General features: G+C 40.0%; 1 protein-coding gene across 2 annotated transcripts; it reads left to right on the plus strand.

Annotated features, from left to right (window-relative positions):
• Positions 1-803: 803 nt before the first annotated feature.
• myofl (myoferlin like) lies at positions 804-23570 on the plus strand. Of its 2 annotated transcripts, none has more exons than XM_027031163.2 (54): positions 804-1228; positions 1646-1701; positions 1819-1910; positions 4181-4289; positions 4405-4501; positions 5058-5230; positions 5337-5465; positions 5932-5994; positions 6862-6912; positions 7100-7130; positions 7340-7455; positions 7659-7785; positions 7883-7986; positions 8694-8762; positions 8848-8891; positions 9000-9082; positions 9293-9334; positions 9507-9628; positions 9959-10072; positions 11007-11184; positions 11282-11406; positions 11502-11611; positions 11734-11926; positions 12143-12298; positions 12472-12603; positions 12723-12886; positions 13369-13483; positions 13917-14019; positions 14209-14342; positions 14915-15079; positions 15361-15448; positions 15935-16012; positions 16149-16330; positions 16516-16674; positions 16863-16964; positions 17116-17277; positions 17502-17667; positions 17766-17839; positions 18030-18041; positions 18150-18248; positions 18345-18470; positions 19565-19720; positions 19828-19919; positions 20051-20221; positions 20342-20490; positions 20671-20810; positions 20943-21031; positions 21117-21212; positions 21418-21556; positions 21930-22029; positions 22344-22525; positions 22816-22925; positions 23022-23169; positions 23284-23570. In XM_027031163.2, exons 1-54 carry the CDS (start codon positions 1141-1143, stop codon positions 23317-23319), a joined length of 6141 nt encoding a protein of 2046 aa, XP_026886964.2. In that variant the 5' UTR covers positions 804-1140; the 3' UTR covers positions 23320-23570. The 2 variants fall into 2 exon arrangements, with proteins under 2 accessions (XP_026886964.2, XP_026886965.2); XM_027031164.2 differs by having other exon boundaries at positions 9296-9334.
• Positions 23571-23825: the final 255 nt, after the last annotated feature.

Consider the following 23825-nt stretch of genomic DNA (forward strand, 5'->3'; position numbering starts at 1 on the left):
CAGACAATATGTCTTAGTCTGCAGTTTCAGCTCCCTTGTCCTTGGGGCCCCAGCCAGTTTTTATTTTTTGTTCTGTTCCAGCTCTCAGCACAGCCTTGCAAGGAAGGACACAGCCCTGGTTACCTGGCTCAGGAATGTTGGGAACTAAAATAGAACAGGATGGCTGTCTGTAAGGGCTGATGACCTGGCTACAAACATGTCTTAACCCATTTGACACAAAATAATCCCTGAGTAAAATGGGTTTACCTGGAGATAAGAGGTTATCTTTTATTGCCATCTACTGGATAATAACTGACATTACAGAAATATAGGACGTTACAAAACTGTAGACTAAAGCTTGTATATGCTCTTTAATAAACATTTTATGTACAGATAATAACTGAGATATTTTAGTAATAACCGACATTATAAAAACCTAGCATGTTAAAATTCTGTAAAAAATGACATTTTATTTTTTCCTTACAAAATAATCAAGTTGTTTTCACTTTTGCTAGGTGGTAATATCTCGCAAATACACCCAAAACACATAATCCTGCAAATACACCTAATAATTTCTCCTTTAAGTCACGTAAATGTTGTCTTAAGTGGTCTATCAAACATGGAAGCAATTTTGTGAAATACGTCTCTGACCAAAGTGCTATTTTGTCATGAACACTTGGTGGCGCTAAAGAATTTTAGATCATTTAGATGCTTGTGTGCGTCCATCCCTCTTGAAGTTATTCGAGACTATATCTTTGGAAAATAAAGTGTTTAGTCATAATCTAATTTCCAATTTTTCTGTCTGTTATCTGTGCCTGCCTCCTTGGAAAATGTGTTAATTTGTGGATACATACAAGCACTATTGTAAGTCGTCCGCTGAATTCTGTAAATATAAATATACGCAGTTATACCACCCCATTACTTAGGCACTGCTAATGTTTATGCAACGAGTAAAGTCATGTCGAGAATTTAATCAAAGGGTGGGTATCAGATTTATTTTGTTTCCCTTACCTGAAGTTCATCAGGCAGTTGTCTCCTCGCATCCAACACATACACGTTGCGTTTTGAGTACGCTTCCTATTTTACGCATCGCCGAGATCGCTAGTCAGAACTCAGAAAGTGTAGTTATGTTCTTCTGAGAGGGAACTCCCAACATTCGACATGTTGAAGGTGGTTGTTGAGTGCGCTAAAGGAATACCCAAAAAGACACTTGGTGTTCCAGATCCCATTGCAGCAGTCATTTTTAAAGGTAAGTGTGAGTTTTGCATTCAACTTTATTATCTGCTTGAAAAAATCTCAATTTCATTAAAAATAATACATTTTCGTGTTGTATCTATACCACCTGAGGTCATTTAGGGTCGTATGTTAACTAATGATGTTGGTCATTTATAAAAACTGTAAATAATTGCATAAATAATGGATCTGTTTTGTGAGGTACCATACATTTCCAAATAAGGGCTGGAATGGCGCATCGCTTAGCTGGGAAAACTTGAATCCTCCCGCAGCTACCCAGAATGAAATGAAACACGAATTAAACGTTTTAGTTCGTATAAGTCGAATGCACATTTAGCGCTTGTATACCCTGTGCGCTATTATGCAGAATAAAATAAAAGTGAATCCCCACTGTACATGGTTGTGCTGATTTGGTCTGTGGTGACTCTTTTAGGTGAAAAAAAGAAAACAAAGGCCATCAATAGTGAGTTAAATCCTGTGTGGAATGAGGTCAGTGTGACGCAATGGTGCTCTACCATCTACCAATTTTAGGTCCTTTATGGAAAATAAATAATTATTATTACATTGTTTATGTTATATAATCAAACCTTTCCCCCCCCAATTCAGATTATTGAGTTTGATTTGAAAGGCTCATCACTGGACTCTTCCTCGTTCATTGAAGTGGTTGTTAAAGATTATGAGACCATCGGAAAGGACAAGTATGTACTTCATATTTCCCAGTCTTTTATAGGTGTTAGGTTAACGAAAATGAGATCAGGACACGTATATGGACTAAAGCACTCACTATCATTCCTAGCATTTAGTTATTCACGGTCATGGATTGCTGGCATTAGTGGCTCCTGTGACTCCAGAGAAGTGGGATACATGCATGACTTCATGCCAGTGCTCTAGCTGAAACCTCTGTTATTTTAAAGGTGCTCATTACACTACTTACCACTCTGCTGAGAGCGAATGTATGAAGTCTGAATGCTTTGTATCGTTAACGCTTAATAACTGTTAATAGTTTTAGTGTTTAATAACTGTTATTAGTGCCATAGTGTCAGGAATGTTATTTAAGTGACATGTTCATGTAGATTACTGAGGAACTGCATGGTCTTGTACAACCATCACCTACTGCCACACCCGGCTACCATGTCTGTACTTGCCATTCTGTGCTGTGAGAGATGTTGCATCTACCCCAGTGTAAAACGCTACAGCAGACATAACACTTATCCCAGACTTCATTCCCTAAAATAAGACTCTTTTTAACTTTATATGTTATTTCTGTTGCAACATAAGTAGAGAAATAATCATTAATGGTCTAATCCTGATTATAGGGAAAGTGTTCTCTTCTCAATTTCTTGCTCCGAAAGCCTGTCCTAGCAATTTCCTTTCAGTAACTATTTGTAGCTCACTTTGGACCACGGGCAGACTACATACACATTTTTTTTTTTTTCCATGATGAGCAGTAAGTAGTCTTGCAGCACGAGGTGAGTAAATGTGGAAAGGCCTGTGAATCCATCTTGTATCCAGTTTTTCTTTTTTTTGGGGGGGGGGGGGGGGGGTTGGGGGGGGGGTTGAGTGTTTCATGGAAACATGTTGCTTGAAGTACCCTTTTTTACATACTTGTGTCATTCCTTTTATTTTGTAAAATGATCTAAAACTTTAGTATGCACCAGAGGGAACACAGGGGGAGAAAATGACCTTGTTAAGATGTGACTCATAGTTTCTATAATCACACGGGATTACATTCCTTTTGTTTTCCCCAAAGTCTAAAAATATCAACCAAATGGAATTTGTCACCATTATCTACTATTGAAGCTCCCACTGCTTCTGAACATCCGATTTGATGATTTGAACAACAATATTTGATGCTTGACTATTATCTTCTTTAACCTACTGTGTTTTAATTGATCTTACTGGCTAATACACACATTATAAATAAGTGCAAGCATGTTTAACTTGGTATGATGGAAATCACAAAGTTTATGTATTTCATTGTCTAGTAAGTGCCATTGTATTTAAAATGTTTAGTCACTGGCACAGACTAATGTTGAAATTGTATGAAACTTCACCATGAGGAAATAGTGACTCGCACAAGCAGCTGAATTTCCCCTTCTTTCCGTCAGGTTGGCCACTGTGTCATGTCAAAACAAAAGCTGTTTGATAGCAACAGAATTATATATTATTTCTATGTCATATAACAGAATTCTATGTCTTCTAAGTCCCCTTTCACACTGCTCTATAAATGCATGGCTACATTGGTACAGTGCCATTGTTAACTGGGGCTCCACCCTCTGAGGCTGCTCACTGTGCCTCACTCTGGCCAAAGCTCATGCCTGTGGTTCTGGGTAATTACTCTCAGCCTCGGTTTTGCCTTATGTTCCCTTGGGTTGCTCTGTTTCATCCTGTCACAGAAGTTCTTCTATGCTTGGCAATAAGGTCCTGGCCCGATCATGTGACCATGTCCTTTTGTTTTTACAGTCCTTCTTTAATATGACATTTTTTGGTTTTAGTTTGCTGAACCGGTTGATAACATATGCATCTTATAATGCTGGCTGCTGTTCATTTTACTTCAGTTTTGAACTTAGCTAACTCTGCTAAGTTGAAATGTTGAAATGCAAGCTTTGATCAGTACTTGCTGTACCATCTGAGTCATCATGACTCACCTGCCATTGCATAACTGGAGCCAGTTCCCTCCTGTAGGAGCATGAGCCTGGCTATAGGTGGGCATGGGAAAGAGATCATTTACACTACAAGCTCCTCGTTTGCGTGCTTAAGCCAACCAAAGATTTATTAAGCGATAGAGACCTGATATATTAGCATGCTATTTGGTAACAAGGGGTTACTATTTGATTCTGTAATAGACATTTTTCATATTATGCTTCATATTAGAGATTCATAGAACACTATATGATGTGTGTGTTATATGTAAGTAAAGACCAGGTCTGCTATGTTGCTCATGCTGTGATATTCTAATGTTTTGCAGATTTATTGGCTCTGCAAAAATATCTCTTCGAGATCTTGCCAGTGGCCAGTCCAGATCACTGCCTTCAAGGAATGTCCCTCTTATCAATGAGAAGAAGCAAGATATAGGCGTAAGTCAGTTAGTCATTTGCAAATGACTAAAGCAGAAATGTCAGTTTTAAGCTTGTGTTTTAAGTGTACCAAAATACCAGCATTCAGTATTTTTCTGGGTTTCTGATGTTCCAGGCAACAATCAGTTTAGTAATTGGATATGAATCTCCTGCCAGTGCTGTTCCTAACCCAATCGGACAAGTTGATGGAGATATCCAAGCAGGAGAAGCAGGTTCCATGTGGTCCTTACTATGCACTGCTTTATACATTTTGCTACGTTGGAAGTTTGGTATCAGAATGATTTCCATAATGCTATAAGCCATTTCTCTTATAGTGGAAAAAGTTGTTGCTGCTATACCTTATCTACAATCTCCCATTTGTTTGGCCTGATCTGAGTTACTGGAGCTGTACTGCACTGCTGGAGCAAATGCAGGAATGCTGCTTGCTTTTCCCCAGATCACTGGGCTTTTCATACAGTATGAAAATGTGTGATGCAAATCAGTGACACGACAAATAGAAAAGTCAAAACACAAAGGGACAACAGGCACCACAACTAGAACATTCCCAGTACCCATTCAGAAGCCCATATCTGAAGTTACTCATAAGAGACACTGCACACTGTTACACTACAATAAACATTTAAAACTTTTAAATAATTGTGTTAGTGATTGTTTCTCTGAGTTTTGAATTTTTTCGTTTCTTGTGTGGGACTGTCATTTAAAATGAAAGCTTATTCATAGCTGATCTCATTAAAATGAGTGAGCTGCTGTTTTTTGTTCCACGTGTAGCTGTTTCCCCTGCTGCAAAAGAGGGTGCTGATGGTGATGAAGACGCGACAGACTGGGGGGATCCAAGAGCTCCTGGAGGGGCTCCCCCACCTGGCCAGCCTGGAAAACCTGCCCAAAAGATAATGGGCCGGAGAAGGCAAAAAGCTCTGGCTAACAAACTCCAAGATTTCCAGGTATATGCCTTGTGTTAGAATTTCTGCAGTATTTGTGAGACACAGCAAGTAAATCTCAATGAGATCTTGTTGAATTTGTCAATTCAGCCGCGTGTTTGTTCATTAGATTCGCATCCGAATCATTGAGGGTCGGCAGTTGCCTGGCAACAACATCAAACCAGTTGTGAAAGTAAGCATTTGTGGACAGAATCATAGGACAAGGATCAGGAGAGGAAACAATCCATTCTTTGATGAGGTACCCCACCTATTAAGAGCTCCATCCATCAGTTCAGTGCCTAGGCTCATGCTGAAACGTTGTCTTTCCCTGTAGTCACAACATTTTGCAATCACTTTGCTTTTCAGGAAATCTTCTAACTGCCATTCTGTTCATTGCTCTGTGACTCTGCTCTGCCTTGTCCTGCCCTTACCACATCTTCAAGCTGCTGGCTCTTTTTTTTTCCTCTCTTCCTCTGCCTCGTGCAGCTGCTTCAGTGAGTCTCAGACCTTCCCTAGGGGCTATGTTGGGGCACAGGCTTCCTCACACAGGCACAGGGCACAGTGTTTTGTGACAGTCTGTGCAGACTCTTGCAGACTCTGTGCAGACTCTTGTATACTTTACCATCCCAGTCATCTGAAGGGAAGCCATGCACCAAAGAAGCCTGTGAGGTTTATGACATGTTTTGCCACATGGTTGTCACTGATGGCAGTACATTTTTCCACAGATGTTCTTCTTCAACTTCAACATGTTGCCTTCAGAACTTTTTGATGAGAACATATACATCCAGGTAAGATGTTTAAACGTAACTCATAGGTTGTTTGCCTTTTTTGGAAGTGAAAGCTTTGTTTACTTACTGATGGCTGTGACATTGAGACATGATGAGGAAGCAGGATGCCGAGGCAAGTCTCCCTGATTAACAATTGTCTTTTATTGAATCAGAAACAAAACTGAAATAAAAACACAAAGAACAAGGACAAACTATGGTAGAATAAAATGACATTGCAAACAGAAAACCTGGTAATGCTCATGACAAAGTACAGCATGTAAAACACACAGGAACAAACACTACTGATAGCACAGAGACTTAAATACACACCTTAATAAGGGCTGTGACAAGTGACAGGTGAAACGGATAAGTAACTAATAAGATGGGAGCGTGCTAATGAGCACACACAACCACACATACACAGACAAGATGATACAAACACAAATGCCACGTGCCGAGAGGCAGGATGCAGTTGCCAGTCCTAAACATAAAAGCATTTAATGAAAACAGAAGCAAAACAAGTGGTTATCCATATAGACATCTGAGAAGTCAAGTACAGCCACAAAAGCATAATAGACATAGAAGACATGAAACGGGGGTAACATATACAAGGAGGAAACAGGGAGGGAAATGACATTTAGGTAGGATGAGGGAAATAATTACTAGACACAGGTGGATGGACTTACACTAGGGAGTAACAGAAGTAAGGGGTGGAGCAGGCAGGAGGACAACAGAAAGCACATGGCTAGAGAAACAAAGGACCAAATGGAGCAGAGCATCATGTGGGGTCAGTGAAACAGACGAGGGGGGCACTGATACACCATCACTAGATCATGGTTAAAAGCTATAAGATTTAGAATAAGCATTTCTGTGTCTGTCTGTATGTAGGTTTATAACTCTTTTTCCCTGAGATCAGACAGTCTTCTGGGGGAGTTCAAGGTAACCAGTGATCCACTTACTCTTCCATTTGAAAGTTTTACACCTCTTGTACTTTTTGTTTTGTCATATTGGCTTGTAAAACAAAAAGGTATAATTCACAACTAGAATTATGGAGTTAAATAAGTTATTTTTGCATTTGAATCTACAAACTCTAATTTTAGCGAAATTACTTTACTTCTTTCAACAGTTGGATATGGGCTATATCTATGATGAGCCTGGTATGTGAACTATTTAACATCAAAATTTTGTGTATGTGTGTCTGTGTGTGTGTATGTGTGGATATACCACTGCGTGTATACCTTTACATTATATGTACATCTCAGTGCATTCTATTTTGCTATGAAATTTAAACCATTAATCCCATACCTTTATACATGACATTATTATTGCCAGTTCCATATCTCCTTTCATTCTGTAATGTCTGAAGCTCATGCTATCTTGAGAAAGTGGCTGCTGATGAGTGACCCAGATGACTCCAGTTCCGGTGCTCGGGGTTACCTCAAAGTCAGCATGATCATCGTCGGAACAGGAGATGACCCACCAGTGAATTTTCATTATTTCTTCTTATCTCTTTTCTATCACAAGAAAGTGACAACTGTAGACATTTCCTTGAGTGATATACTGTACATGTAACAATCAGCAATCCATACATCACCAAATGTATTCCAGTGGCCCGGTCTGCAAATTCATTAAAGTAAACATAAGCTTGTTTTTTTTTTCTGCTGATTTGTATTTTGTGTGAGCAGGTAGAGAAGAGAGAACAGAATGAAGAACAGGATGATATAGAAAGCAACCTGCTGCTGCCCACTGGAGTCACCCTGCGTTCAGCCATGCTCTCTCTCAAGGTGTACCGGGCAGAGGACATGCCACAGAGTGAGTCTTCAGCCACGCTGCAGTCGGATATCACCTTCATTCAAATCACTTACAACAGTTGTGAAACTGGTTCCTGTGGCTTTGCACTTGTTTCTAGTGGATGATGCATTTGCTGAGACTGTCAAGCATATCTTTGGAGGAGAGGGTGACAAGAAAAACCTTGTGGACCCATTTTTGGAAGTCAACTTTGCAGGCAAAAAGGTAAACCTGTGAATGATTTGAATTCCTCTTAAAATATTTTGTAAGAACCAAATAAGAAAAGAATAACGTATTTTATTCTACAACAAAATTAATTTTTTTGACAAAATATATTTGTTTTGGCAGAATGAATGTCTGAGCCAACATAATACTCTGCCTTGTGGTCAGTGTAATTGCCATATTTCTTCATATTTTCATTGGGCTTACAAAGGGCTTTCCAAAAGAGAAAAATGTAAAGATTTAAAACCTAGATATGAGCTACACTTATATGAGATACACTTATATATATATGAAAATTAATATGAGCATCTGGCAATGAACCTGAGTAAGACAAAAGTGGAGAAAACCGTTCTTCCATTTTCCTCCAGCTAGGTCTTGCAGGTCTCTGAGTAGTGGTTTTCTCCATACCTGAGTTTCTATACAAAAAGTTCTCCGCAGCCTGTAGCAACCCTCAGAGCATCAAGCACTCTGAGGGCGAAAAACGTTAAGTGCACAAGCCCGGCTGCCTCATGCATCATACAACAACACGGGTCAGCGTGATCAGGCTGACCCTGCCTGGGGAACTCTAGCTGCAGACAGCACGGGATACAGCTGTAGACTCTTCTAGCAGGCCCACCTTCCCAGGACAATTCAGTTAGCGTGTGTGTTCACAGTTCCAAGAGTATTGGTTATGGAATTGTAATGTGTTTTGTTTTTTATTTCTTATCAAGCTATGCACCAGGATCATTGAGAAGAATGCAAATCCTGAGTGGAACCAATTGATAAACATGCAGGTTAAGGTAAGATGAGTGACTATATGGTACAAGTTAATAAATGCTCTTACTGGAATTATTTTGCAGATGAGTGCATGTCATTTTTTTTTAGTTCCCATCAATGTGTGAGCGCATCAAACTTACAGTATTTGATTGGTAAGATTCTAATTTGCTCATTTAGTTAATTCAAATGTACTATAGGAAGGACTGTCTTTCAATATCTTATATTTAACCCCCTGGACAATATTGGTTCTCGTTTGTCAGGGACCGCTTTTCAAGCAATGATGCTATAGGAACCACTTACTTAAATCTCACTAAAATAGCATCTTCTGGTGGTGAAACTGAAGGTGAATTTTCTCATTTCTACCTTGCAACTACCAAACTGTATGGATGACCCATCTATGCAAGCCCATGCCAATCCTTGTTCAGAATAACAAACGTAGTTGTTAATTCACATGATGCAATGTAGTAAGATGCATTTTTTTAATTTTATTTGACCATTTGTTAATAATAATAAAAATGTTCTGACATATGTCTGAAATACATTTTATCTTTAGCAGAGCCACTTGTTGACAATGGAATCCTTTCTGCAATCGACGGTATTCGTATTTCAGATTATTTGGAAAACCTTCTGATCATATTTCTGTAATGATTTTTTATAAACCATGCAGAAATCTAAAGGGTTTCTGGTATGCTGATGTGATATGAAATATCTTCCTTTTGTAATTGTTAAAACCTGAGGCTCATTTTACTTTTCTATTCCCTCATCAGCTGGTGTGGGGACTGAGGTTGGCTTTCTTCCAGCTTTTGGCCCTTGTTACTTAAACCTTTATGGAAGTCCAAGGGAGTTCGCTGAGCTCTCTGACCCATATGAGGAGCTCAATTTAGGAAAGGTGGGTGCCACATATTCATTCCAAGTAGCCAAAAAATTCAAGCAGTAAGGAACACATTATTGTTTAAGTAGAATTTAACCTCTCTCATAGTCTCATAACTTCTCTAATAGTTTCACATTATTAGAGAAGTTATGCCAGGATCCAGAACCTAGTATATTAGACTATTACTATTACTATAATTAAACTTAGTTCTGCAGTATTCACAAGACAAGTATTTACTAGGGCTTACATTCTGATTTGTCACTGCTTTATTAGTAGTCCTTATTCATACTGAAGATCAGCATTGTGGCTGTTGTCAGGGCTGTGTTATAGCAGGTCTTTGTGTCATAGGGTGAGGGGGTGGCCTACAGAGGGAGGGTCCTTATAGAGCTGTCTACCTGCCTGGATGGCAATGTTGACAAGAAGGTGGACGACATGCCTAACGATGACGTGTTAGTAGCACAGGTATGAGCATGCAGTATACAGACTCATTACTCTTCCAAATAAGTTTCAGTATTATGCTTCTACTCAATAAGACCATTAGAGAAATTTTGGTAACACCTCCTATGAATCCTGGAATATATAATGTTTTATAATGCCTGCCATAAGCCTGTATAATTACTCATGTAGTTATAGCTACATGCATAATACCTTATAAAGCAAGAGTATGACTTCATAATGTCAGATTGTGACTTGTAGGCCTCTCTAGGTCTGCGTTTTACCATTAGATGATGAGGTGTTGGGCCAAGCTTAAAACTGTACTCATCAGTGATGACAACCTTACTGCTATCCTATATGTTCCAGTCCTTATGGTCTTTTCCAAACCTCAGCCTTACTCTTCTTTGCATCTGACTGATGAAAGGCCTTTTTACTAAATTAGCACGACTTCAGCCCTACCCCTAGAAGGACAGGGAAACATGCATACCTGTGCCACTTCTGCCCAGCTGCTATTTGCCATTCTTTATATAGGTCATTTGACAGTTTTATATATATGTGATCACTCTATCACTCTATCTGACCACTCTATCCTTTTGTGAGTAAAGCCAGGATTGAACCCTGTTTTTCTGGACTCAAAGCCTTTCTTTTGCGGTCTTTTGGCATGGTCAGTAGTGCCTGTGTTGGAATTCAGTAGACACTGGAATGGAATGACTGCCAGAAATGTCGAAATATTGATTTAAAAGCTGAAGAGGTCCTGCAACAGCTGTGCAAACAAATGAGAAGCACTCCTGTTTACTTCACTGCCATTTTGTCATTCTCTCTCTCTCTCTCTCTCTCTCTCTCTCTCTCTCTCTCTCTCTCTCTCTCTCTCTCTATGTGTGATTAGAGGATATGAGAATTTCATAAAATAATAATTTTAAAAGGAAGTGTGATGTAGTTTTAAATATTCCCCTGTGAGCAGAAGTACCAACGGAAGAGGAAATACTCCTTGTCAGCAGTGTTTCATAGTGCGTGCATGCTCCAGGAGCCAGGAGAACCTATCCAATTCGAGGTCAGCATAGGCAATTATGGCAACAAGTTGGATTCAACATGCAAACCCCTGGCCTCCACCACACAGTACAGTTGTGCAGTGTTTGACGGTGAGTTTGATTTTAGGATACTGGGACAGACTAGTATGATATATTAACCTGGTAACCCTGGTGTAAGTTTAAATGCCTATTGTGTGTACTCTCACAGGAAATCACTACTATTACTTGCCCTGGGCTGACACAAAGCCAGTCGTAATCCTAACTTCCTTCTGGGAGGACATAAGTCATCGTTTGGATTCAGTGAACATCATTCTTTTCATTGCTGACAGATTGGTAGGATTTTAAAACCATAAATGTTGTGATGCACAAAATCTATGTTTAGGGCCATACAGTTGTATTAGAAAGGTTGTTTTTCATGCCTTCACTAGCAAGCTAACATCACCTCACTGAAGATGGCCATGCAGGCTAATGTGCCTGAGACACGCCTAGCTGAGATCTGGCTGAAACTTATCAACCAGCTCATCGAAGACCTCACCAGGTGAATATAATTAGACGCAATGTATATGCCTCCACTTAACATTCACTGTTTCCACTGAATCATTCTGAGACATTTTCCACTGGCCCTGTTATACTTGCTATAAACTCTTGACTGTTTGTTAGCTACCAGCTTCCAGACTTGGAAGGCAAGGCTAACCTGACGACGCTGGATATTCAGATCAAAAAGCTCAGAGACAGAACCTTGGTCAACATTAGGGAAGCAGCACACCGCCTGAGAGAGGAAGCTACAGATGTTAAAGCCACTCTTTCGGACATAGAGGAATGGCTTGAGTGCCTACAGCAGATTGCTGATGAGGTAGCCTACCACAGACTGCCTTATTGCTCTCAGTGTAGCTCCAATTATTATTTTTAATAATTGTTACCATCTCTTTAATTCTGCGTTGTCATATGCCATATTCTTAATCATTATGGTAATAAATAACTCTTAAGTCCTCTGATCTTTGGGTCAGGGTTCTATAGGACTAGAACTGTAAATACGACTACATACATAAGCGTTTCCCTCCTGATGCAGCCCCAGAACAGCCTTCCTGACATCATCATTTGGATGTTGAGAGGAGAGAAGCGCATGGCCTATGCCCGCATCCCAGCCAATCGGGTGCTCTTCTCCACCCACAGCAACCAGGCTACTGGAAAGTACTGCGGAAAAACACAAACCATCTTCATGCAGGTAAAGCACATAACTTTAGTAGAACTCATTTATTTGACTGTATGCAACAGTTTAGGAGAGAGTTCTACTGTGCTCTGCTATGAACTTCCATTCCTCTCTACATAGCTGACATTGATTACATCGGTGACTTCTCGAGCCTGTGCCTCTAAAGTGCTTTGTCACATCACTTTCAGTACCCAATGGACAAGAACAAAGGGCTGAAGATTCCTGTGCAGCTGCGTCTCAACATGTGGCTGGGTCTGTCTGCTCATGAAAAGCAGTTCAACAGCTTCTCAGAGGGAACTTTCAGCGTCTATGCTGAAATGGTAACACTCGCTTGCCACTTTGTTTCTAAAGCAACAGCATAATGCTGGTACAAGCATATCAGGAGGAGCATATAAGTAATGGTGTGTGCTCTCTGACCCCCCTACCCCAACCTGGCCAGTATGAGAACCAGGCTCAGGTGTTTGGGAAGTGGAGCACCACGGGCCTGGTGGGCCGCCACAAGTTCTCTGATGTGACAGGGAAGGTGAAACTGAAGCAGGAGTTCTTCCTGCCCCCGCGTGGCTGGCAGTGGGAAGACGACTGGTTTGTCGACCCCGCACGCTGGTAAGTATCGGTTGGCACCAAACATCACCATAAAAACTTGTGATGACATATTATGTGTTTATGCAAGTATTTTTTAAATAAATATTTGAACAATAACTCAGCAGCAAGTAGAAACATCCTGTAAATGAGAGCGTGTGGGTTTATAACTCTCTGGAATGTTGTTTGCCCTATCTGGTATTCAAACAGAGGAAATGGAGGCCATGGTCAGGGGGTTGGTACACACATTCAGCCAGTCAGCCTCTTACACCCTCTGCTGTGTTTATGCAGTCACCTCATTTCATAAACACACTGTACTGTGAGTGCTCAGTTCTAACTCTCCTCAACTGCGTGTTGCCAAGGTTTGGAAATGGAGTGCTGTGTCTCAGGGAGCACGCAACAGAAAAAGTGATAAATTGTCACGTGTGTGCATGTATATGTGTAATGTCGTGTGTGTGTGTGTGTGTGTGTGTGTGTGTGTGTGTGTGTGTGTGTGTTTTGATCAGTCTGCTAACGGAGGCTGATGCAGGGCACACAGAGTTCACAGATGAGGTGTTCCAAAATGAGAGCCGTTTCCCCGGAGGGGAGTGGAAGCCAGCGGCTGAAGCCTTCACAGACGTGGTGAGGAAGAGAGATCAGCACTACACAGCCTCCAGTAGACTCCTGCAAAGCAGAGTCATTACACCACACCACAGCAGGAATGGAAAACAGTTCTGTTTTTTCTGAGTCATGTAGTAAATCATTATCATGTTCTCATCCAAACACTAATATCTTTAATATTGTAAATAATAAAAAAATTCTGAAAATATTGGGTTTAAACCAGACAAAGCTTTACTGTCCACCACAAGACTCTAATCTAAACCCAATGTTTAACCACATGATACCTGTCAAAGCCACATTGAAGAAGCAAGCCAGGTGCTGTAATCTGATCCTGTTCCCTGGACAATGGGTCTGCTAGTCAGCTGGAATGCACCTGTTTGTTCAGGCTACTGAATGGTGCTGTATTATAAGGTGTGTGTAAAAATACCGAGTGGGGCGGATTTGTACTGTGCAGAATGGAGAGAAGGCCCAGAGTCCAGACGAGATCGAGTGTCCTCAAGGGTGGAAGTGGGTCCAGGAATGGAGCTTTGACAGCAACAGGGCTGTTGACGAAAAAGGTCTGAGAATATGATGGCTAGAAAATGTAACATTCTTCCTACCAATTTAGTGCAATAATCCAGTTGTACCAGTTTGGTACAGATGCATGCTCTTACTGTGGAGAACTCCTAATCTTTATTACTGTGCATAAGAGAATGTGTGTGACATGTAAAAAGTTGATCTTGTGGTGTATTTTTGCTGCACCCCAGGTTGGGAGTATGGCATTACTATTCCTCCAGATAAGCCCAGCTCCTGTGTAGCAGCAGAAAAGATGTACCATGTCCATCGCAGGAAGAGATTGGTCCGACCTCGTAAGAAGATAGCAAACATCCCTGCAGTAGAGGTGTGATGTTATTAACCCATTGTTCAGCCCTGATGATTGAATATTGTAATTCATAATCGAGGTTCAGACATGTTTCCTCCATGAGCTTCATTGGTATGAACTCCAAAAAAAGAGACAATGTTAATCATCAGCATTGTCAAGGTAAGCATTTAAACCAACGAATGGTGAAGGGATCATAAAGAGAGAGCCACAGCTTTGCAATAAGGTCTGCACATTATAATCAAAACAGCTATGATCCTACTATATTGGAATGGTAATAACAGTATTTTAAGTTAAGTTCATTAGTTAATTAATAGTGCTATTACTATTACTATTACTATAACTATAGGACTACAGCAACATGTTTTCAGCCTCATTTATTAAACAATCTCAATGCTCATTATTTAGTTTGATCTAATTTCTTATGTAACTCAAAGGCATTGCTCATATGTTTTGTCTCTTCCTTCAGTCTCAGACAATGTTGTAATTGCACATTTGCACAATAACCACATACTCATGGCCATATTAAAATGCCCTCATGTAGATACTAATAACTTTTTTCTTTCTTATTGGTCATCTTTATGTCCTAAAAGAAGAAAGAGTCAGATGACGGCTGGGAATATTCCTCTCTGATTGGATGGAAGTTCCACAGGAAGGAGCGTTCCTCAGATACATTCCGTCGCAGACGTTGGAGGAGGAAGATGGCCCCATCTGACAGCATGGGTGCGTCAGCCATATTCAGACTGGAGGGGGCGCTGGTAAGAACCAGTTCACTTCTGCTCACATGAGACTATCTGGAATGTTTAGTGATACTGTATAAACAGATCCTTTGGATCCCTGACAAATTACAGGATTAGAAGCACCCTGTGATGGGGCTTGTCTTGTTAGGTTGGCCTTGTTAGGCAGGAAGTACTCTGTATTTGTCTCAACAGGATTGCAGATGGCTTCAGTGAGGCGAGACAGATCTAGGCTATTTGGGTTGTAGTGCACAACGGCTTTCACCTAGTGGCTATCTCAAGTAATTGTATTTGGGTTCTAGGGGGTAGACATTGATGAAAAAACCAGTAAAAAGGATGCAGCCAAGTTGTTCGGTGCCAACACACCCACAGTTTCCTGCAGCTTCACCAGTAAGTAGTGTTGATTTATGTCACTTAATTAAAGCCCATGTAAAAGATCCTTGCTGCTGATGTGATTGTGCTCCCAGGACCCACTCCCTTTCCTCTGAGGAAGTCTGGACCCTGTAAACAAGCTAGATTAGACCACATTGAAAAGTTTGAGTTTGGTCTCTGAATGGCACTGATGAATAATAACATGACATTCCTGTACAAAAAACCCAAGGGCATATAGGACTAATTTGTTTTACAGCAAAGCAGTTCCTGCAAAGATTTAAGGAACCGTGTTAGTGTAGCTAACATTAGTTCATTGTTCAAGAAAAGGAATGATTCCAGCTCTAGAATTTTCCAAAGAACATTTGCTATATGTTTATACATTACTACTTTAATGCTGTGTAGATTTTGTTGACATCTCACACTGTGAGATATTTACTGTAAGTAAATATTCTAAATAAATATGGTTAAATATGTTTTTACAAGTATGTTCTGACATACTCCCAGGGTCGTACATGTACCATCTCAGAGTGTATGTATATCAAGCCCGGAACCTTCTTCCAATGGATAAAGACAGCTTTTCTGGTGAGAACCTTTGCACTGAATGGATTTGCTACAAAACCTTCAAATGAAGTACAATTTCTGCCTATGCTTTTCATCTGATATTAATGTGGCCACTTCATTGTAGTCAGTTGCTATTTTGCATCTGGTTTTCTTACAGATCCATACTGTCATGTGTCTTTTCTCCATGTGAGCAAGACCACAGAGATCATTAAAGCCAACCTCAATCCCACATGGGACCAGACACTCATCTTTAATGATATTGAAATCTACGGGGACCCTCAGAATATTGCTCATAATCCACCCAGTGTAGTCCTGGAGTTTTTTGACAGTGACCAAGTGGTATGAACCTCCTTAATTAAAGGCTTTATTACAGCACTTACTTCAGCAGCTATTGGCAAACTACTGAGTTCTCACCCACACTCAGCAGAAGCTTTAATGAATCATCAGAAAATTATTGCTAAAATCAATTCATACACTCTGAGAGTGGAGGGAAGCTTCTGTGTTTATGCAGTGCTGTGTTGCAGGGGAAGGATGAAGCCATGGGAAGATGTACCTGTCCTCCAGTAGTAAAGCTAAACCCTAGCACACCAGTGACCCCAAAGCTGCTCTGGTTCCCCATCACCATGAAGGGCCGACATGCTGGAGAAATGCTGGTGGGAGCTGAGCTATTGCTGAAAGATAAAGTATGTTATTATCATTGTCGCTGCCCTTCATGTGCAGGAACATTGCTGTGCTGGCAGTATTCTTCACTTATATGATGATGGGGGTGTATTACACATTTGAACTTTTTGCTATTAGTAATTTAATTTCTACAGTGTTAACCTGAAGTTCACTTGAAGTGAACCATCGTGTCCGTCTCTGCTGTGTCCAGACTAATGATGCAGAACTACCCTTGGCTCCACCCAGAAGAGGTGAGAAGCTGTACATGGTGCCTCAGGGGATCAGGCCTGTGGTGCAGCTTACTGCCATTGAGGTAAGGTAGTCAAGTCCGTCATTTGCATCATTCCCTTAGCATTAGGCAAACCTAGCAGGGAAGAGAAAAGGCAGTCACTCACCACAAGCATGCTTTTTTTGGTGTGTGTGCGTGGGTGGGTGTGTGTGCCTGCGTGGGTGTGTGTGTGTAGATCCTAGCCTGGGGTTTGCGGAACATGAAGAGTTACCAGTTGGCTGCTGTGTCCTCGCCCAGTCTCATTGTGGAATGTGGGGGCCACACAGTTCAGACTGCTGTCATCAAAAACTTAAAGAAAAACCCAAACTTCCCTGGCTCAGTCATGTTTCTGAAAGTGGTATGGTCCATTTACTCATGAAAGTTGACTGTTAACACCAATATCCCTAATGTTGGACTCAGCTGGCCCTGCCTTATTTGCTGTGTCATGTGATCTATTACAAAATACAAGTGGTCATAATATGAGCGAACTCACCTTACAGTAGTTTCACGTTCCTTTGGGCTTCATGCACTACTCATATAATAAACTCTTTAATTCCTAAATAAGTTAATTTCTCTCTGTAGCTTCTTCCTAAAGAAGAGATGTACACTCCACCTATTGTGCTAAAGGTGATAGACCACAGACCCTTTGGCCGCAAGCCAATTGTTGGACAGTGCACCATAGACTCTTTGGAAGAGTTCAGGTGTGATCCCAACATGTGTACCACTGAAGTTGCCAGAACTGCCAGAGGTAAGAGATCCTCTTTTACTTCATTTTTTGCAAATATTCTTTTTGTCATTCTAAATAACAAATAACATTTTGAACTGCCTGTATGCATATTGTTTTAGTGGCCTTGATGTCATCAGTCGCTGGAGATGTGATCATTGACATTGAAGACAGAAGACCAATCCTCGACAGTCAGGTAGATATAATCCTTCTGTGAAGCATAGCAAAGAAGTACTGCTCCTGAGGGCTTTTTAAAGTAGTTTTCAGGTTCACGTGGACCAGGATCATTTTTTTCTGGCATGTTTCAAGAGCAGAAATGTAAATATCATTGTAAATGTAAAACATTTTAAAAGTCATCTCCCGTTCTCTTTCCTTTGTTTCTATAGCCCGCTGAAAAGGTATGTTGTTCAATTCCAATGGCTTTGCATTATCATTGTTCTATACACGAAAGACTTGAAACTGCTTTTTGATTCAAACGGTGTCTTATTTTACAAACTTTATTTGAGGTGGATGAAGCTGTGGATTGGTGGAGCAAATTCTATGCATCCACTGGGGAGCATGAGAAGTGTGGCCCATATCTCCAGAAGGGTTATGCCACGTTAACAGTGAGTTCAAGCAACCCCCCCTCCCATTGAGCCAGACTGGATTCATGATTAAGCATGACCTGTATGATTAAACATGATCTGGGCATGTCTCTTCAGCTCTATGAACACGCCCTTGAGGAGATTCCAGATTTCCATGGGCTGACAGACTTCTGTCACACTTTTAAACTGTACAGAGGAAAGACTGATGATGAGGAAGACCCCTCTGTGGTGGGGGAGTTTAAGGCAAGTACTCTTTAATGTACACAGTATTTTTGAAAGCTGCTGTTCAGAAAGTTCTCTTTAACATGACAGTTGGACGTGTATTCGGAATAGCTGTAGAACAAATGTTTCAGTGAATTTAAAACAGCTGTAGAACAAATGTATCAGTGAATTTAGGACAGCTTTAGCTAAATGCCGTTGCAGTGCCAACTGGCATTTGATGATAATTGATTTTCGCTTGCCCCCTGGTGGCGACTTTGACTGAGTCTGAAATGTTTTATTAACTTAAGGTAGGGGTGTCAAGTGGGTGACCCAAAAAGTAGTTAGGTAGTAGTTATGTAATCAATAACTATCTATCTAACACATAAAGATCTGCGCGTGTATCACGCAAAAAAACAAAACAAAACAGATAAACAGAATTCAATCCATTGCCCAAAAACAAGATTTTTTTTTCTAAATTATTCTTTTAGAAAGAGATATGGTTGCAATTTTAAATTGTTAGATGTGTAATAAATGTTTTGTCAGTATTCTGTAATCTGGACCTGAGTTTGTTGCTTTGTTTGGCCCCCTAGTGGAATAACAAAAATTAGCTCATTTTCAGTTTGTAGGGCAGGATCTTTCAACTCAACTGCAGAGCACAAGATGATTTTAATTTAAGTCATTCTAGATTAATTTGATGTGACATATCAGAACCATAGTCAAGTTGGTCCAGGCCCACAGACTGCATGTTTGACACTCCTAATCTCAGGTCAGCTCCATTAGTTTCATGAGTGCATATGTTTGCATTTGAAATGTGACATAGATATTGTTAGAACCAGAGAAAATTCTTCAACCATAGCTTCAATACAATTATATCTGACATAAGATAAACACAATGCTGCAGTATTACAAATTACATCAGATGTATTCAAATCATAATCCTCAAGGTTCAGGTACTACAGATTTGTCAGGTGACAAAGTGCCCAACCAGTTACATTAATTATTTAATCAGCTACAAAGGAGTATAAAATGCAGAACTGAATTTGGATTCAAGGTCCATATTTGAATAACACTGGTCATAGTGCAGTAAGTATTCCAGCAGCTGTGCTTTAATTCAGACATTATGAATGTCTTTGCAGGGTTCATTTCGGGTTTACCCCTTATCGGATGACCCTGATATCCCAGTACCTCCTCGGAAGTTCCGCGAGTTACCTGAAAGCAGGCCTCAGGAATGCCTGGTTAGAATCTACGTGGTGCGCTGCATTGACCTACAGCCTAAAGACAACAATGGATTGGTGAGGGGTCAAACAAAGAACCACAGCACTGAAATCTTGTTATACACTATGCAAAACTCAATATTCCTTGGTGGTTTTTCAGTGTTTATATATTTCTTTTTGTCCAGTGTGATCCATACATAAAGATTTCTCTGGGGAAGAAAACCATTGATGACAGAGATAACTACAAACCAAACAGCTTAAACCCTGAGTTTGGAAGGTCAGAAATGCTTTTGGATGCTACTAGGAATAACTATGACTGAATGGTGTATGGAATTTGTCAAATAAAGATTTTACAGGTACATTATCAACCATAACCCATCAACACAACACCATAACTTGTGTTTGCAGAATGTTTGAACTCTCCTGCTTTCTGCCACAAGACAAAGACCTCAAAATCAGCATCTATGACTATGATTTGCTAAGCCGCGATGAGAAGGTTGGGGACACAGTTATAGACCTTGAGAATCGGCTTCTCTCTCAATTTGGGGCACACTGTGGCCTTCCACACTCATATTGTGTGTAAGTGCTTTCCACTGACCCCACTCCGTTTTCAGTGCTACATTTATGTGGACTTACAGTGTATATAACCTAATATAGATCTATGCAATATGAATATTTTATGTTATACATCATGAGTAGCACTGGAGTAAACCAGTGGAGGGACCAACTTAAGCCATCTCAGATCCTGCAAAACCATGCCAGACTGAGAGGACTCCCCCCTCCTCACATCGCAGATGATGGCAGTTCACTGTCTTTCGGAGGACGGGACTACAACCTGCAAGACTTGGGTATTAACTGCACTATGCATGAAAGTCTAGTTTATGAACACATAAACAAAAACAAACTTAGGAGCATGCATGTTTCAGTAATTGGTCAATACTCAGACCATTTTGTCACAGCACCAGCGATATTGCACGTGTCAGTGTGGTGCTGATGGTGGCTGTTATTGTATGACACTGCATTGCTAGAGGCCAGTAAAGTGCTGCACCAGCACCTGGGGCCACCCAGGGAGCGCATCTGCCTGCATGTTTTGCGTAAGCAGGGCCTGGTGCCTGAGCATGTGGAAACCAGGACACTGCACAGTTCCTACCAGCCCACGCTCTCGCAGGTGAGTCCATGGCCACGGTGGTACACATTACCCGCATGCCTGAGCTCTCCTGTCTTGGCACACACAAAACACAAAGTTCATTCGTGACAACAGGAAACATTCTCAACTTTATTTTTTTATATTTTCTTTAAGGGAAGGATTCAGATGTGGGTGGACATATTCCCTAAAGGCCTTGGCATTCCTGGACCCCCAGTTGACATTACTCCTCGTAAAGCCAAAAAGTAAGATCCAAGTGTCCTCATTTTCTTTTACCTCTTACTTCGTGGATAGGTGCTATATGCAATCATGTTCCTTTCCGCTTTAAAGGTACATCCTACGAGCTGTCATTTGGAATACCACTGATGTCATTCTGGATGATACAAGCATTACTGGGGAACATATGAGTGATATCTATGTGAAAGGGTAAAAACTAACACATTAAACAGTATACTGTACAGTACATATAGTCTTTAATACAAACGAATGAATGATTTTACGTAATAGCAAGAAATTTTCTTTAAAAAATCAGAATATTCAGAAAGAAAAATAGTACATGTAGCGTAAATGTACTAAACCAGATTAAGCAGTGAATTACTATTCCAATGCTGAGAAAATGTGTACTCTTCAGGTGGATGCCAGGTATGAAGGACAAACAGAAGACCGATGTCCATTATAGGTCTCTTGATGGAGATGGAAATTTCAACTGGAGATTTGTCTTTGACTTTGACTACCTGCCAGCTGAGCAGTTGTGCCTTGTATCCAAAAAAGTGTGTACATTTTCTTTCAGTTTGTCTCAATCAATCATTGTCCACAGATTTAGCAATTTGTGCCCACATATTTGAAAACGGCACTCTCAATTTAACAAGCAAGACCCACATATCTGCCTACGGATCTGTGGGCGCAGATGAATTGAGATTACAGTTCCCAAATCCATTGTTAAAACAAAGGAATGGTTTACAAATCCGTGGATACAGATTAGAAATCGAGAGTATGGATTTCTAAACCATGGGTACGGATTTCCATATTATCCAAATATTTCTTCTTAGTGACCCCTGGGGGGCTTCATAGTATTCATTTCACAACTGCTGGTTATTTTATTTGGAGGTGGAATTTAATTCTTCAAATCTATTTTGTCACCAGGAGCACTTTTGGAGTCTGGACAAAACTGAGTTCAGGATTCCTCCCAAACTGACCATCCAGATATGGGACAATGACAAATTCTCTTTGGATGACTACTTAGGTGAATCAGTTAATTTTCTTTCTATTATTTATTCATTAGAAATTTAAAAGTGATGAAGAATCTAGTTTCTGTGGCCTATATGAGAACCTAACATGGAATTATTCTGACAAAAACAAGTCAATCAGCTGAAAGATTCCTTATGTCATAAAAATTCAGGTTTGTCTTTGCAGTTTATTTGAATTGCTGGGAACAGACTCAAATTATGAAGACTCATTCCAATCCAGCATGCTCTTTGGAAAGAAAGTTTACAGTGAAAATAAATTAAAAGAAAAAAAAGACATACATGCAACTTGTCATTCAACTTTGTCAAACAGGCACAGTAGAGTTGGATTTAATTCACCTCATCCCTCCAACTAAGACTCCTGAGAAGTGTAGTCTTAACATGCTAACAGAGGGAACAGGCAAGCATCTCCCTGCGAAATCTCTCTTTGCCCAGAAGTCTGTGAGAGGCTGGTGGCCCTGCACCATGGAGGAGGATGGAAAGAAAGTTTTAACTGTAAGTAAACTTATATTCTACATAGAGTTTATATAGAAAATGGTGGAATGGTTGCCTTAGCATAGTTATGCTCTGTGTTGTTACAACTTATCCATAAGCACTTGTCCACCTGAATGATAGCTTTATTATAGATAAAGATTTATTTTTACATGTAGCTCATTTTTATAGAGTAATAAAAGGCTTTTAATTGAACATGGCCTGTTGGTTGCCCAGTGGTTACACAAAGATAAATATTACCCAGCTGGTTTATTATAGACCCTTCTAACAGACAATACTATTGTGTATGTTAGGGTAAAGTGGAGATGACATTGGAGATTGTGGATGAGAAGGAGGCTGATGAGAGGCCTGCTGGGAAAGGAAGAGATGAGCCCAACATGAACCCGAAATTAGAGCCACCAAAGTAAGAGATCATTTTCTAGAAAACTGATTATTTTACTGCATTCATAATTGTTTGATGTGGCATTAATCTTTAATATTAACTGATTTCTTTTAATAGCCGTCCAGATACATCATTCCTTTGGTTCACAAATCCTTGTAAAACTATGAAATTTATTGTGTGGCGTCGATTTAAATGGATCTTCATTGGAGTCATCATTCTCATACTTGTGGGCCTCTTTGTAGGAATCCTACTGTACTCTTTACCAGTAAGCATTTTTGATTCTGTGCTGTATATATTTACCACTATTGCTGGTAAAGAATAGTTAATATTAATGATTTTAATTTGACATGACTTATTGCTGCTTTTTTTGGTTTTCCAGAACTACATCTCAATGAAAATTGTGAAGCCGTTCTAATAGAAGACTAAAAGACTATCAACACCAACAAGGAATGTTGAATTAACCAAAATTCTTCATATTTTTATACTTTAATTCATATGAAAATGAAAGCCTATTCAATAATGGCATTTTAGACTAATGTTCACTGCAGTTTTAGCTACTGTTCAGAAAGCTATGCCTACCAAATACATACACCAGTCTTACCTAAAAAAAAATGTTTTTGTTTCCAAAGTCAAAGAAAATTTAAATAATAATTAAAAAAAAATCAATTACAAGCCAGATTGCTGTAACTGTGTATTATTCAACTCTACTGAATAAATCCATTAGTTTGTGGGCATTATGAACAATGAAAAGGTATAACTAAAGTCTAAAATACAGAGTTAAAAACAGATTTACTATGTATTGGAGGACTCTATGTGTTCAAACACTAACAAGCCTAATAGCTACTAATTACAATGATCACAGTGCCTTTAGACTATCTACTTTATGTAGACAAGACAACACAGTCAAGAGGTGACAAAAAC

This window comes from Electrophorus electricus, chromosome 11 (assembly GCF_013358815.1).
Source record: "Electrophorus electricus isolate fEleEle1 chromosome 11, fEleEle1.pri, whole genome shotgun sequence".
In the NCBI taxonomy this organism is placed as follows: domain Eukaryota; kingdom Metazoa; phylum Chordata; class Actinopteri; order Gymnotiformes; family Gymnotidae; genus Electrophorus; species Electrophorus electricus.

Excerpts from the sequence above, each read along its gene's own strand:
- myofl (XM_027031163.2), top strand. The coding sequence starts at position 1,141 with ATGTTGAAGGTGGTTGTTGAGTGCGCTAAAGGAATACCCAAAAAGACA. Across the intron at positions 8,892-8,999 it reads AAACTTACAGTATTTGATTG|GGACCGCTTTTCAAGCAATG; the intron begins GTAAGATTCTAA and ends CTCGTTTGTCAG. Across the intron at positions 17,668-17,765 it reads AGTTGCCAGAACTGCCAGAG|TGGCCTTGATGTCATCAGTC; the intron begins GTAAGAGATCCT and ends ATATTGTTTTAG.